This window comes from Toxorhynchites rutilus, chromosome 1 (genome assembly GCF_029784135.1).
Source record: "Toxorhynchites rutilus septentrionalis strain SRP chromosome 1, ASM2978413v1, whole genome shotgun sequence".
NCBI lineage: Eukaryota > Metazoa > Arthropoda > Insecta > Diptera > Culicidae > Toxorhynchites > Toxorhynchites rutilus.
The window spans coordinates 85,315,880-85,330,535 of NC_073744.1; the positions used below are offsets into that span (position 1 = coordinate 85,315,880).

The 14,656-nt window shown below is 39.1% G+C and overlaps 1 protein-coding gene across 2 annotated transcripts in view; it reads right to left on the minus strand.

Moving 5' to 3' along the window:
- LOC129769501 (protein obstructor-E) overlaps positions 1 to 12,279 on the minus strand; it is a 49,971-nt gene extending 37,692 nt beyond the window's left edge. Inside the window, exon 1 of one of the 2 annotated variants that reach the window (XM_055771829.1) lies at positions 11,993 to 12,279. In XM_055771829.1, coding sequence (XP_055627804.1) covers positions 11,993 to 12,035 — 43 coding nt within the window. In that variant the 5' untranslated portion in view covers positions 12,036 to 12,279. The remainder of the gene's footprint in view (positions 1 to 11,992) is intronic. The other variant, XM_055771821.1, reaches the window with a different exon arrangement.
- Between the last annotated feature and the right edge of the window lie 2,377 nt (positions 12,280 to 14,656).

Sequence of the window (14,656 nt, forward strand, 5' to 3'; positions counted from 1 at the left end):
TGACTGCTGCGCTTCGGGTATCGGGAGCTGGATCTATATCTATTATTTGCATTCAGAAGATTGTGCATAAATTAAATAAATTAAGTTGTATCCAATTAGATTCAAGCATTCATTCTCTCCTGCTCACCACATGCCAATCACTTCGTCCGGTGAAACGGCAACCCAAGTAAACACAAACGACCGGCTGGCGCTTCAGATGAGAAAGCCTTCACCTCGCTTTAGTCCGGAGTCTGAGATTTATTTACGTGACTTTCACCGATGTGTGTTCTGTTGCATCCCCATTTGCACGAACAAACCGAACATAGTGATGCAAGGGTTTTACGAACGCCGACTCCCACTCCCTTCGCACGCATCTCCCCCTATTTTTGACGGGGGGATCTGTGTGTGTTTTGCTGAATTGATGCAATGCATTCTATGTTTATTTATGTGTTAATTAAATTCTATTATCCATTAATGCCCTCGTATGCCACTAGGCGTTGGATGGGAATTACCCGCATTCCTTGTGTCCGCTATCCCACAAACGTTTGGAGAACTGAACCGCCACTCGACTTCATGTCAGAGCAGCACAACCCGGGAGTAACACTACATAAATATTCGGTGTGTACGAAGCATTTGGGATGCAATTGAGTTGGAGAGAAGCATTGGAATGATTAAAGTGTGCAACTGGGTTTAATTTAGGCTGGTGGCTGAATAAAGACATTGAAACGGTTTTGAATTGCATTCGTGTCAATTTTAATTGATACTTTGGAAAAGTTCCCGGAACCAAAATCATCTCGCAGAATTCAGGGTTCATCAGGCACCATCTCACTATCGAAGATCAAGGCTACATTGAAACTACCATTATAATTTGGCACACTCGCCTCAATATTATTCGACTTAAAATGAACAAAACTCAAAATCTGACCTCCAAACGTAAATAAAAAAAAAAATTAAAATTCACCAAGTTCACATGACACGCCAGTAGGACTCGATAAATTCTTCGTAACTTCGAAGGTATTTTTTTAAATTAGGCAATTGGCAAAATTTTATTCAGTTTTAATCATTTTGAAAAAAAATTTATTTGAATGGCTCCGATGGGATTACGGGCTTTTAGCGAGATCAACGATTTTACCTAGAACACTTATCATCTTGCAATTACGGAGGGGGATCTTTGACACCTAAAAAAAACCCGTAAAATTTAACTATTGTGGTGGCCAGTCCGCCATCCGGATCTAGATCCAGTGGAGAACATCTGGAGGATCGTTGTGCGTTGGATCTGCGAGGTTACCAACAAGGAATATAACAGAATCGATGAGCTGAAAGTGTCAATTTTGGAAGCGTGCGAAGATTTTGAAATGAAAAATTTTTAAGAACTTGGTTGGAAGTATGCCCAGGAGAATTTCATGTTATCCAGCAGCTGGTTATTAAAAAGTTGAATTATTGATAAAACTGAATAAAATTACAAATATGAATTTAAAGCTTGAGTGCGGCTATAAAACATAGCCACATTATATGAAACTTAACATAGCGTCAAATAAAATAATGTCTTCTGCAATTATAATCGTATCACCTTGCTGTTTTCGTAATAAATCCATTGTAACTGTGGATGTGCAGCAATTGAGAATGTCACCGACGATTTTTTCAATTTTCGGATTGAAACGCCCGATAACTACGGCAACTATGCGAGTGAAGCTCAACATTTAGAAAAAAAGTACGTCAAAGGTGTGAGTGAAATCCACAAGGTATTCATGAATCATCGTGATTCATGAATGACAAGTGATTCATGAATGACAAGTGATTCATGATGATACTGCCCAAGGCGCCTAGAAGTGTATCCTAAGGTGAGGCCGTTTCGTCACTTATTTGGGTAGGGGAGCGGTATATGAAAACAGTAAGGAGGAAAGCAGAAGGGGAATTATTTGCTTAAAGCGTGAAAAAGACAGACTGATCACGAGCGAGCTTGGGCACAAGCGTATTGTGTTTTGTTTACAAACAAAACACAGTAGACTTCCAAGATGGCTGAAGAGTGGTTTGAGCAAGTTGGCCCACCTTAGGATATACTTCTAGGCGCCTTGGATACTGCTATTGCAAAATGCTCCCCAAATTACTGCGATCATTCATGAATAACTTGTGGATTTCACTGACATCAGTAACGGCAGTTTTGTGGGATTCCATAACTGTTCAGCCAGAAATGTGTCAAGTTCGTAAAATTGTTTTAGCTTTCCATCTACTTCAAAGATCGCTTTCCAACTATTTTGAAACTAAATCTGCGATCTTTCGCAGAAATATTAAATAATATGTAAAACTGGCCTGAAGATAATTGGCTATTATGTTGCTATGCATTAGGTACTCAGTATTATTTTCGGTTGCTGGTTTCACATCGTTGTTATGAGTGAACCAACAATGGCTTTCGAGTGCTTGTATTGGCGAGCTCTTATATTTATTTATTCATATACATTAAATTATTTCTGGTAAACCCTACAAATGAGAGGGAAATGCATCGACTCGCTCCGATTTTTAAAACTTTGTGCACACAATTTCGAACAAATATTAAGCATCTGTGCAATGTAATTGCTAATTACTGTTATTTGTTTGGAGTGGTGCAGTGGGTATTAATATCAACAACAAGTGATCGTACATCAATATATAGAAAAATGTCGTTTCAATTATATTGGCAGCACTGCACTATAAAGAACTTTCAGTTTGCTAAACAGAGCGATGTGTGGTTGTTATCAAATCGGAAAATACTAAAAAAATTTAAACCGATAGATGTTTCTAAGATTGCAGTATTTTTTCCATTGTTAAACCCCTAAGCGAACGGCGTGGTATTGATTCGAAGTTCAACATATTTGAGTCGATTAAGAAGGGACGTTCTTTTAAAAGAAGCTAGCGAAGCATTTTGCATACAGAGGGCAAGAGTATCGGTTGAAACGGCTGACCGTCTAGGTCTTACAGGAAAACTTCGCCGAGAAAGAAGAGTTCAATCATATGCTGTTCCCAAAACCAACTGTTCAGCAATCAAGCGAAAAATATGCCTCTTGATGATCACCAGAAACATTCAACGACGATTGTGAGAGGCTGGCTTTGTATTCGCAGATCAGCGAAGAAGCCGACTTAAAAAGACCGCTTGGTACCAGGCTTAACCTGCAGTGTTATAGAAGGACCTGTTAAACATGAGAAAGGAGAAAGCCAAATGGTTGGGGGATGTTTCTCTAGGTAAGGTAAGGGACCTCTCTTCGTCGTATTGATAGGGTGTCAGTAAGACAATGATCCCAGGCATATTTGTAAAAATATGAAAAAATGATTCCTTGATCACAAAATTGATGTGCTACAGGGCCCTCTAACTCACCTGATTCAAATCCAATGCCTTGAGAAATTGTGAACCGACGAAAACAGATGTATGTTTTCAAGTGGTGTCGTGACGGACTCAATGGAGACATGGATTTTGAGAATTGAAAAAAGTTTCGATACACTGCGAAATAGTGACTGTCCATGAAAATTGAAATGAAAGTCCGGACCCACATGCAATTATACATGAAAAAATATATATAACTTTCCATCCTAATATCAACCATTCTAGAGGTAAAACCAAATTCATGTTATGAAAATCATGTTTGTTGATAATTTATATATAGGATTTCAAATCATTGGACGTTAGAGTGCCAATGAATGTATGAGAAAAAATCGACCCTTAAATTTCAAAAAGTTATCCTATACAAAATGTTTACCACCTCGAAAAAACACCCTACGCCAAATATCAGCTCAATCGGACTTAAAGGAGAATGGTGCAAAGCGGTCAAAGTTTCAGTTTTTTGAAAATCGATAAAGACCCAAGGGGAGAATAAAGGAAATCGGGGTTTTCGAGAAAAAAAAATTGATGCCAAATGTCTTAAAATTGCACGAAACGAGATCTAGTATCATCTCGAAAAAAATTCTTTTTGTCAAAAATCGACACTCAGGGACTCGTCAAAAATAATTATCTCGATTTTTCGTTCGGAGCTTGTTTTGAAATGTTGAATTGCACGATAATATACCCCATGCAAAATATTAGCTCATCCTAACTTCATTTATTAGTGTTGCAGACGTTAAAATTTAAGTTTTTCGAAAACCGAAAAATCACCGGACACTAATGAATGAAGTTCGAATGAGCTAATATTTTGAAAAGGGTATATTATCGTGCAAATCAACATTTCGCAGCAAGTTCCGAATGAAAAATCGAGATAACTATTTTTATTGGTACCCAAAACTATTCGTTTCGTTTCGTACGCCAAAAAAAAAAGTCCCAGAGTGTCGATTTTTGACAAAAAACAATTTTTCAAGATGAAACTAGTTCTCGACGTTTTGTGCAATTTTAAGAAATTTGGCATCAAAAGAAATTTCCGAAACCCCCGATTTCCTTTACTCCCTCCTTGAGTGATTTATCGATTTTCAAAAAACTCAAACTTTGATCGCTTTGCGCCACTCTCCCTTAAGTCTGATTGAGCTAATATTTGGCATAGGGTGTTTTTTCGAGGAGGTGAACATTTTTTACGAGGTAGCTTTTTGAAATTAGAGATGACCATTTTTATTGGCACCCTATTGGACGTGCAGCAGCATTATTTTATGAACATGATTATTACAAAAAAATGTGTTATATCTTGAGAACGGTCCATATAATAATAAAATGTTGTATATAGATATTCCTGAAGATTTACGTGTAGATTTTTTTCATTCTATTTTTCTTAACGGTTGCGAGTTTTCAAAGTATTAACATATTACAAATTAAGAAATCATAACACCATTTTGGTGAGTCCTAAACATCAAACTTCGTTTGGTTTTTGATGGTTCAATTATAAAATTTTAATGAAAAATATGAGAAAATATATTGAAAATGGGCTTGTATATAATAATTTTTTTAAAGGGTATGTATATAACGTTAGTTTTTCTAGAAAGTTTATAGATTTTCCAATAATATTAAGCCCTTGATAACTAGCCGCAATGGAGATTAGTCATATGATAATGGAAATTATAGTTTTTAGAAGATCCCAAGTTCTATGTCTGGCAAAATAAGAGAGGCTGAGGTCAAGCACATCCAGCTGTCCCGAAATCGAATTGCATGAAGCAGGTAAACGTGAGAATCCCACATCGAAAATGTGGACATTTTTTGATCCAAATAGCAACAGAATAACAACAAGAACAGTCTAAAGTGTCTCCAACTGAGTTAGCAACTTAAGTTGGAATAAATTAGTTGAAGGTCAATCTTTCATTCGGTAGAATTTAAATGACTCGAGGAGTGATAAGATTAACCCCCGTTCCCTGAGAAGTTTTTCATGGTATTTTCATACTATGTCGGATCAATTATCTGCGAGAGAAAAAAAGTGACAAACATATGCATAAAATGCGTTTGTTTGAATTTACAGATACTAGCCGCGTAGTATCTATTCCTTAACATTCCAACAATCACGTTTGATATACTGCATACGACCTTACGGTTCGATGGGAGCTTTTTTCGCCTTTTGATGTTAAAATCATACCCCGCCAGCGCCCCCACCCCTCCACACACACACTTTCTGCTGACGTTCTTCTGGGAAGGCCAACACCAGCTTATGTAATCTATTCATGAAGTGCACAAATGGTGTGTGTATTTCCAAACCGGCCACGCGAAACAAAGCGCTGAACAATACGACGACGGAGACGACCTCTGTCTGTCCCAGCATTTTGCGTGAAGTCCTCTCGGGGACAAATTCTTGATCATTCTGATGGATTCTATCTCCGCTCTCATCTGGGAATATACACGCACGACGCATATCCTGTTAAGGAGTGTGTAACCAAGCGTGATTTCACATCCAGCGGGTCGTCTGTTGGTGAAAGATGAAATTAATCTTTCACAAAGCTCGCAACACCACACGCACCCACGCATGCATTGATGGCTTTTATATTTGCGTTTCAATTATTGCCGCTATCTCCCGGCTATTCCACATATCGATAATCAGTCAACAGCAAAATCCATGTGCCGATGTGTAAGTGACATAATGGTTTGACTATTGATTTTTGATATCTCGTGATTAACAGCCTCCTTGGCGGATCCCATCTATCATTGATGCATTTTCGTTTGGGGGGGGGGGAAATTTAATTACACTAAATATGTACTTGACGGATTTGCGCATCGATCGCCGTCGTTTATTCCACTTGGGTACTCCTTTCCTGGTACCGTCCGCATAAATGATGATACTGTATAAATTAGCGAACAATATTCACACGCTTGCAAGCTTCGAAAGCTAAGTTACTTGCACGAAATTGTGTCTCCGTCTTCCTTGCCATCACATGATTTGTGAGTTGACGCAGTTGATTAATTTAATTACTCTAAAACAAATACCTCCCAAGCCACGTCGGAACCGTTCAGCTTCAACATCACCCCAATGTTCAACTTCCCGCAGCTCACTTAAACGCACGACATTCGCGTAACCATTATCATTTCAACCACAAAATCTGAAATTTTAAGCTACTACATGGACTGAAAAGTCCCGGGATTTTTCAACAGATGGCGCCATTGAAAATGAACAAGATTCGTTTCGACAGGTTTATCTGTCACTAGCTTATTTGTGAAGTTTCTTGACATTTCGTTTATTTGTTTACAAACTACGGTTGTTTACGTGTCAGCATTGGTATAGAAAATGGAAAAAGAGAAAATGGTATAGAAAATGGAAAATGAAAAGGAAGATTTCGTATAATGATCAACCATTGTTTTTTTTGATAGGAAAAACTCCTGAACAATCAATGTAGTGGTTGACGAAATGTTATTCCACATCTGCTCTTTCGAGAACAACAGTTTATCGGTGGTTTAGTGAATTTAAAATGGGTCGTACAAGCATCGCAGATGCACCTCATCTGGAAGGTAAAAAGAGGTTACGAATCCAGAAATCATAAGACAAGTGCGTCGTCTCGTTTTAAACGATCTTGAAGTGAAGTTACGCGAGTTAGCTGAGGTTGAAGGCACTTCAAAAGAACGAGTCGGATACATTTTGCACGACATTTTGGACATGAAAAAGCTATCCGCGTGATGGGTGCCGCGTTTGCTGACCGTCGAACAAAAACAGTAGCGCGTTGATGATTGAACAGCAGGTTTTGCGTTGTTGAAGCGTAATCGAGTGGACTTCTTTCAACTTTTTGTGACAATGGATTAAGCGTAGATCCATTAACAACACTCCTGCGTCCAATAGGCAGTGGCACTGAGACATATTTCGAAGACTCAGACGATTCGTGTTATAGAAAGGGAATCGGAATGTTGGAAACTCGCTATACCAAGTGTATTACCCTCGAAGGAAACTATGTTGAGGAATATGTACAGCTTTGCCCAAAAAAACTATTGTTTTCATTAAAAATCCCAGGACTTCTCAGCCCATGTAGTATATTTATTTATTTATTTATTGTCAAACGTCTTCGACGTATATAGCGTGGCAGGGAAAGTTTTATGTGGAAAAAAGTGAACGTATGTCATTTTTTCCATGCATTTTAGCCAAATCTCCATACAAATTTGACATCAAATGTGCCAGCTCACCTTTTTACCGAATCGGTTTAATTTTTTGTGAGAGTGATGTTTCACTACAAGACAAAAAGCATAGGGCTTATAACTTCCATTTTTGTGTCAGTCCTGATGGATATGGTTATACCTTCTCGTTTAGGCCCGGTAATTGATGATATCGCACATAGTTTCAAAGTTTCCCGAATCTTGAATCTATAATTAATCTATGACGAAACATATGAAGCAGCTCGGAAATCAGCGGTTCATTTCGAAAGTAAAAAAAGTTAGTCCCGAGAGACTCGTCCAACGTGTTAAAGAAAAATAGAAAAGTTCGCAAAAAAATTGATTACCCATATGTTCTGCAGTGAAAATTTCGTCCAGTTGAAACTCATTTCTTCAATTGGAATTCAAGTTGACCAGATTGAGCTTCGTGTTTCGTTATTGTGAAAATAATTATAGATTTTCAGATGAAACAAGTATATCGATAATTGTTTCATTCATTCACTAATTGAACTTCGAAAGGCTTTGTCTGTTTTCGATAGAGAAAGTACCAAAAAACCAATTTCGGTAAAAAGAACTCAAAACACCACTTTTTGGAAGGACGAAGATCGCCGGGACTGTTAGTTATAATGTTTAATGACTTCAACGTCATACAATATTTGTAGTTGAATTACAGAAAATTGTTTTCTTGGCTTATGGCGACCGTTTCCTGACGGAAACACATGCAAGAGATTGTCCATTGACGCTTCAGAAAGTTAGGAAAAGAAAGATCGCCGGGACTGTTAGTTATAATGTTTAATGACTTCAACGTCATACAATATTTGTAGTTGAATTACAGAAAATTGTTTTCTTGGCTTATGGCGACCGTTTCCTGACGGAAACACATGCAAGAGATTGTCCATTGACGCTTCAGAAAGTTAGGGTTTCGATGTTGAAGATAAATAAAGAGTAGTTTCTCGCAAATGGGATCTATGGTAGATCTTGCCAGGAAAATGGGGAAAGCAGTGAAAACCTGCTACAGCTGCTCTGAACATTGGTATATGATAATATTTTGAGAAAATCTAATATTTCCAATATACTCTCACAGATTTTCCTACCAGCAGAGTCAAATATAAAAGACTTTTGAATCTAAACTTATAGTACTGACGAATTTCATGCCAACTCAACTAGACATTGGCATCAGCATCTCGGATTGGAATGAAAGAGTTTGGGCTTGAGGACATTGGAAAATTAAGTGTCTTGGCATACTTGAAACCATTTAAAAAAATCTAGACGACTGTTCGAAAAGAGTATAATCTTTTTTCTCATTTTCTTACAAAAAAAATATTATTTAAAAACTATATGATCTAGAAAAATTTTGGTCGGAGAATGGAATGCAGGAAATTGCTTAAGTTTCCGTTTCAAGACATTAAAATGAATTTTTGAAAAAAAATATTCTTATTTTTTTCTCAGGAACGTATTTTTTTGAAATTGTTTTTTTTTATTTTCAAATATTTGCTCTTAATGTTTCGTGATTTTTAATGAAAATTAGATAAAAAAAACAATGAAAAAAAGTTTTTCTCCATTTTTTTCTGTTACAAAAAAAAATAGATAGTCTCATATTTCTTGAGTAACATTTTTTTTAGATATTTCAAGTGTGCCAAGTAGCTAAAATGGCCAATGTTTCAACACCCACAATGTTTCTCTGCAATCTGGGATGATGCGACAAACTCCTACTAAGACGAGTTGACACGAAATCCGTCTATTGCAGATGAAATTTCATTGAATTTATGTGAAAAGGTGAATTGAGCACATAGCATAAATCGTTTTATTGTGATCACTGGATCGAGATGGATTTATTCCCACGTACCCATGAACCAAAGTGACTTAAGCTCGTTTCGATGGGACGGCGAATTAAGAATAGACAAGATATTGCCAACATGTCTTGATGCTCACTAAGTGCTACTCCACTGTTGGTGAGAGTGAGTGGAACTCTCAGTATTTGAGATTGAATGATGATTATCGCGTGTCAGGTAATGACTCGTCTGATCAAGATGCCAGATTGTGTGGGATATCTCTTTTTCAAGAGCCCCGCGAACTAATTCATTACGGTAAATATTTACTCTTGTGGTATTTCTTCAATTCATGCAAAAATTTTCTTGTGTTCATGTTCCTCAAGTTATTTTTGATTCGATTTCAAAGTTGATTTAGCAGAACTAGCGCAGTTATCATTCGAAATTAATACAAAATAACATGCTATGATCGCTTATCAGATAATAAACTCTCCTAAATCATGTTCACATCAATTAAATGGAAAAAATAGCAATGAGAGCTCTCACACCATGCAAAACAATTCACAACAATCCAACAATCCGTGCTTTTGCAGCTTACTCTTCCAATTAAATTTCCAAATTACCAAGTCTCCACAGTCAGATCGATCGAATCGATATAAATCCATGCAGGGAAAAAAGTGAAACTCCTTTCACTAAACAACAACATACGGTGCTTTCCTGCGAAGAAAAAAAACAACATCTATAAATCTTCGGCTTTAGAGCCGAGAGTGAAAATCGATGGCTAATTGGTGGAAAATTGCAGCGATTTTCATTAGGCGAATATCCACACTACTCTTCTCCCGATGGTAAGATTTGTTCGTGGAACGGATATTGTCTTTGGCCGAGAGAATCAAGTGGTGAGTTGAACCTGTTTCGGACAAAACAGTAACTAACTATATCTTGATGAAATTATCCCATTCCAATAGTCAATGGATTGTGGTTCCAAATGATTTCTAGCACAGTTGAGCGGAGAAAACAGATAGAAGGAACAAGTGATACAGTAATGAAAAAGCACTTTATTGTTTGTTGTCTGCCTTGGCTGTGTTGCAGCACAAAAAAGGTTAAGTTGCCATAGTTGCTATTTCTTCGGCCCTCCCCGATGAACAAGGAAACGATTCAGTTTGCAGGCGGTTCGCTTTTACTTCATTGCACTTTTACTTATCTTTGATGGACAAAGCCTCATTAAGATGAGAAACTCAACATCATCGACTAAACGGTGTGAGGGGGTGGTGTGCCTCATTGAGTTCCAAGTACTCCACTGCAATCGTAATTCACAGGAACTGAACAGTCGACGTACTTCGGGGCAAGATTTCAATCAAGCAAATTAACTAATTTGATCACGTGCTTGTCAACACCGCCGTGAAAGAAACGGCAAAGAACTAGATTCCGAGACGATAGCCACAACGATAGAACTGTCAACGAACTGCACGAATTCATGAACTTACTTCGGCTAAATGGCGGAACGTTTGGGGCTGATGGACGAATGGAACATCATGAATAATGTCGGACGTGTATGGACTAGCTAATATGGTCGGAGCACAGCGTGAAATTCAACGGAAAACTCATCCTACATGCGTGCAAAGACAACATAAAAATGCCTCCTCTGTCCTGTTTCGTAATACAATTAGAAGAGGCACAACGAAAATTACAAATCTTTAAACTGTGATCCGTTACTCAACAGTCGACGTGTGCCCGATTTAGGTCGATTGACACAAGTTCGAAAATTTTCGTTCGGAAACCGCCCCAAGCTCAGCAATGATCGTAATTTACGGCCTATTCAAATAAGCTGTTATGTCGAATTCCAACGCAAACGCCACTTACAAGATTAACAAGCCGCCAGCAAACCACACAACAACAACAAAAAAAAAACTGGTTTGGAGAAGGGGAGATTGCATAATTCATATCTTGTCCAACGCTCCAGTAAGCACCAATATTTTCGTTTCTTCGTCGTCAAGGTCGTGAGTGGTTCGCTGTTCATTTTTCTTGTTCCGTGCTGTATCCCCACCGGCGACAATGTTCGAATTTCATCATCGAGCTGCTGCTGCGCATGCGAATCTGGTTTTTCGAGTGCAATCGAAATACCTCAAATTATGAGCGCGGGAGGGGATTGTCTTCCGAATGATTTCGAAGTGATCAATCGAGATTATTCGAAACTAGGTGACCTTAACATACATATTTCCCCTGGAAGAATCACACTACAAAACTTGCGCAGCTTGTTTCTTGTGCAACAGATGTTATAGTCTTCGATATATTGTTTCAAATTGATTTTCCGACACCTTCGTGGGGGAGGAGGAATTCCGATGATAAATTTGGTTCACTTTCCGCTTAGTTTCCGTGTAGAGAGCCATTTGCTTCTATGCATTTTAACGGCGTAATTTTCTACTTCATACGACTACTTCATAGTTTGCACGATTCGAAAACATTTCCTTTCACTTGAGCTGCGCCTCAGATATCACTTAGATTTTAGATCCCCGCCAAAACTGAAGCTACTGCAACAATCGAACGAAACCAGAGTCACACTGTTTCCTCGTGTTATCCCACTCTAGCAATCGCTCAAATCCTTAGGTATGGGGACTACATGATAGTTTTTGCTACTGGTAAAGCACGCAGTCCCGAGTTGAGTTTGGTGAAGGTGTTTTTTTTCCTCGACACAATCGCAACAGGATATATGGTAAATAGTTGTATGTTGAGGTGTACATACCGGCTCCAAATAAAGCAACCACAAAAACTATGCTATATTTCATCTTGACGCACTGTTTTTCGCTTCCGCACTGTGAACGGAATGTCCTTTTCCAGGAACCTCAAATGTCCAAATACACTAAAACGGCTTTCAGGTATGCACACACCGTGTCACACCGAACAAACACTGCACAATCAATCAATTGGCCAACAGGTAATCTCCTTCTGCACACCCAACTACGGCACTTTTAAAGATATTCTCTGATCAGTGAACGCTGCGAAAGCTCTATGGAAACTGTATTAAAAACAAAATTTACAATCGGTTTTTATACCCCAGTAGGTGGAAAAAGCTTTTTTCTTTGGTTAGCCGCAGCACCAACACAAGCATTTTACGGCGAGAAAAAAAAATATATCCGTCAAAGTCGCGTCTCTTTCGTTTGCGCATTCGGTACAGGTTCAGACCTTATGTTATATGTTTGCGTTGCGCTGCCGAGTCTCTGCTCCAAAACTCTTTCAGCCCGATTCTCTATGCTCTTTGCGTCTGACGCGATTGTGGCCATTCGGGAGGGTCTTACAGACACGCACTCTTCCTCTCTCTTGCTCTTGCACGGCCACTGCAATTCGCGGGGGAATCCTCTCGGCGAGAATGCATTTGTTGGCCGACTGCTGCAGGAGGAAGAGAACTCAATCGATGGTAGCGATAACGAACTTTTCACCTCCACACTCCAATGTGATCCAAACGTTAGATACAATAATTCTTCGAAGATTCGAGATTGTTCAAATTTCAGGAGTAAGCAAAAATATATCGAACATGCCGATGATGTGATTAGAATATAATAAATCCGCACATTCATTACAATCACGCTTTGGGGTCGGACTGCATCTGAATCAGTTCTTTGATGGTCGTTCGGTCACAAATACATACGGTAACTTTTATAACTAGCGCCTTTTTTATTTTACCGCTTATTGTTGGTCTAGTGATATACCTAGAGGATCTTATAAATGCAGTTTTTTTACAGTTGAATATGCTGTTTTGCTAATTATTTGGTCAAATGTTTCCAAAAAATATTTTTCCAAAAGTAGTTTCTCCAGGAATGAAACAGACTGACAATGTTCCGGCCCCGTAGGGGTAGTAGGGGCAAATTGGTCATGGGGGGCAAAGTAGTATTACTATTGACTATTGATACCGTATTGATAGGCACCTTATGTTTGAAGAATTTAACGACTATCGAGTTATCTGTACTTCAGTAGAGCTGTCGCATGTCAAAATATAAATAAAAACAGAAATTACTCTCTCGATAGCCGTAGTTCAGTGCGCAAGGTATCTAAGGAATTTCTCGTGAAATTTAATTTATTCAATCTGATATAAAGGGTGTGTCACATCAAATTGCATCACGGAAAAAACGTTGTAGAAATTTAATTTTTAGGAATTATATCTTCAGCTTTCACTTATAATCAGATAAGAGTGTATAGATCACGTTGGCCATGCTTCAATGTCAATTTTTCGTAAATTTGGAAAAATGTCGTCGTGAATTAATCCTGTGCACTCATTTCGAGAATCCGGAGTTGTCACACCGGGACATCGGTAAGATGCTGGGAATCGTCCAATCCACGGTCAGCAGAGTACTAAAACGATACTTCGAGAACCTAACCATCGACCGGAAGGTGAAGAACGGCAAAAATGGATGCTCCGTCAGTGAAGAAGATCACAAGCGCGTAGTTAAGCAGTTTAGACGTGATCCGAGAAGTTCGGTCCGGGATGTCGCCAATAAGCTGAATTTATCAAGTTCATTCGTCCAGCGGACCAAGCAGCGGGAGTTTATGTACGCAGAGGTTCAGAAGGCTCCTAACCGCGACGAAAGGCAAAACATAGTGGGGAAGACGCTAGCCCGGAAGCTGTACACCGAAATGCTGACGAAGCCGCATTGCCTGGTAATGGACGACGAAACCTACGTCAAAGCGGACTTTCGTCAGCTGCCGGGCCTGTTGTTCTTCTCCGCAGAGGACAAATTCAGCGTTCCGGAGAAGATTCGCAAGCAGAAACTATCCAAGTTTGCCAAAAAGTACATGGTGTGGCAAGCGATCTGCTCTTGCGGAAAACGGAGCGCCCCCTTCGTGATAACCGGCACGGTAAACGGGCAGGTTTACCTTAAGGAGTGCCTACAGAAGCGCTTACTACCACTATTGAAGCAGCACGAGGGCCCACCATCTTCTGGCCGGATCTCGCTTCGTGCCACTATTCAAAGGACGTGTTGGAGTGGTACGAAGCCAACGGGGTCACCTTCGTGCCAAAGGAAATGAACCCGCCCAACGCGCCTGAGCTTCGCCCAACAGAGAAATATTGGGCGATTATGAAGCAGGCCCTCCGGAAGAACCCAAAAGTTGTCAAATCGGAGGCGGACTTCAAGAGAAAATGGATTTCTGTTGAAAAAAACTACAACCTGACGTTGTACAGAACCTTATGGACGGGGTAAAGAGGAAGGTGCGAGCATACGGGCTTGGACTCGAAGTATGAATAAAAAGAAAATGCCAAAAGTTGTTTAATAGTTTTTATTTTACTGTCTAAAATTTTCAAAAGGGTCTACTGGGTGAATTTCTACAGTGTTTTTTCCGTGATGCAATTTGATGTGACACACCCTTTATTGGACAAATCATCAGTTTGGACGAATGTTCACATATTCTACGA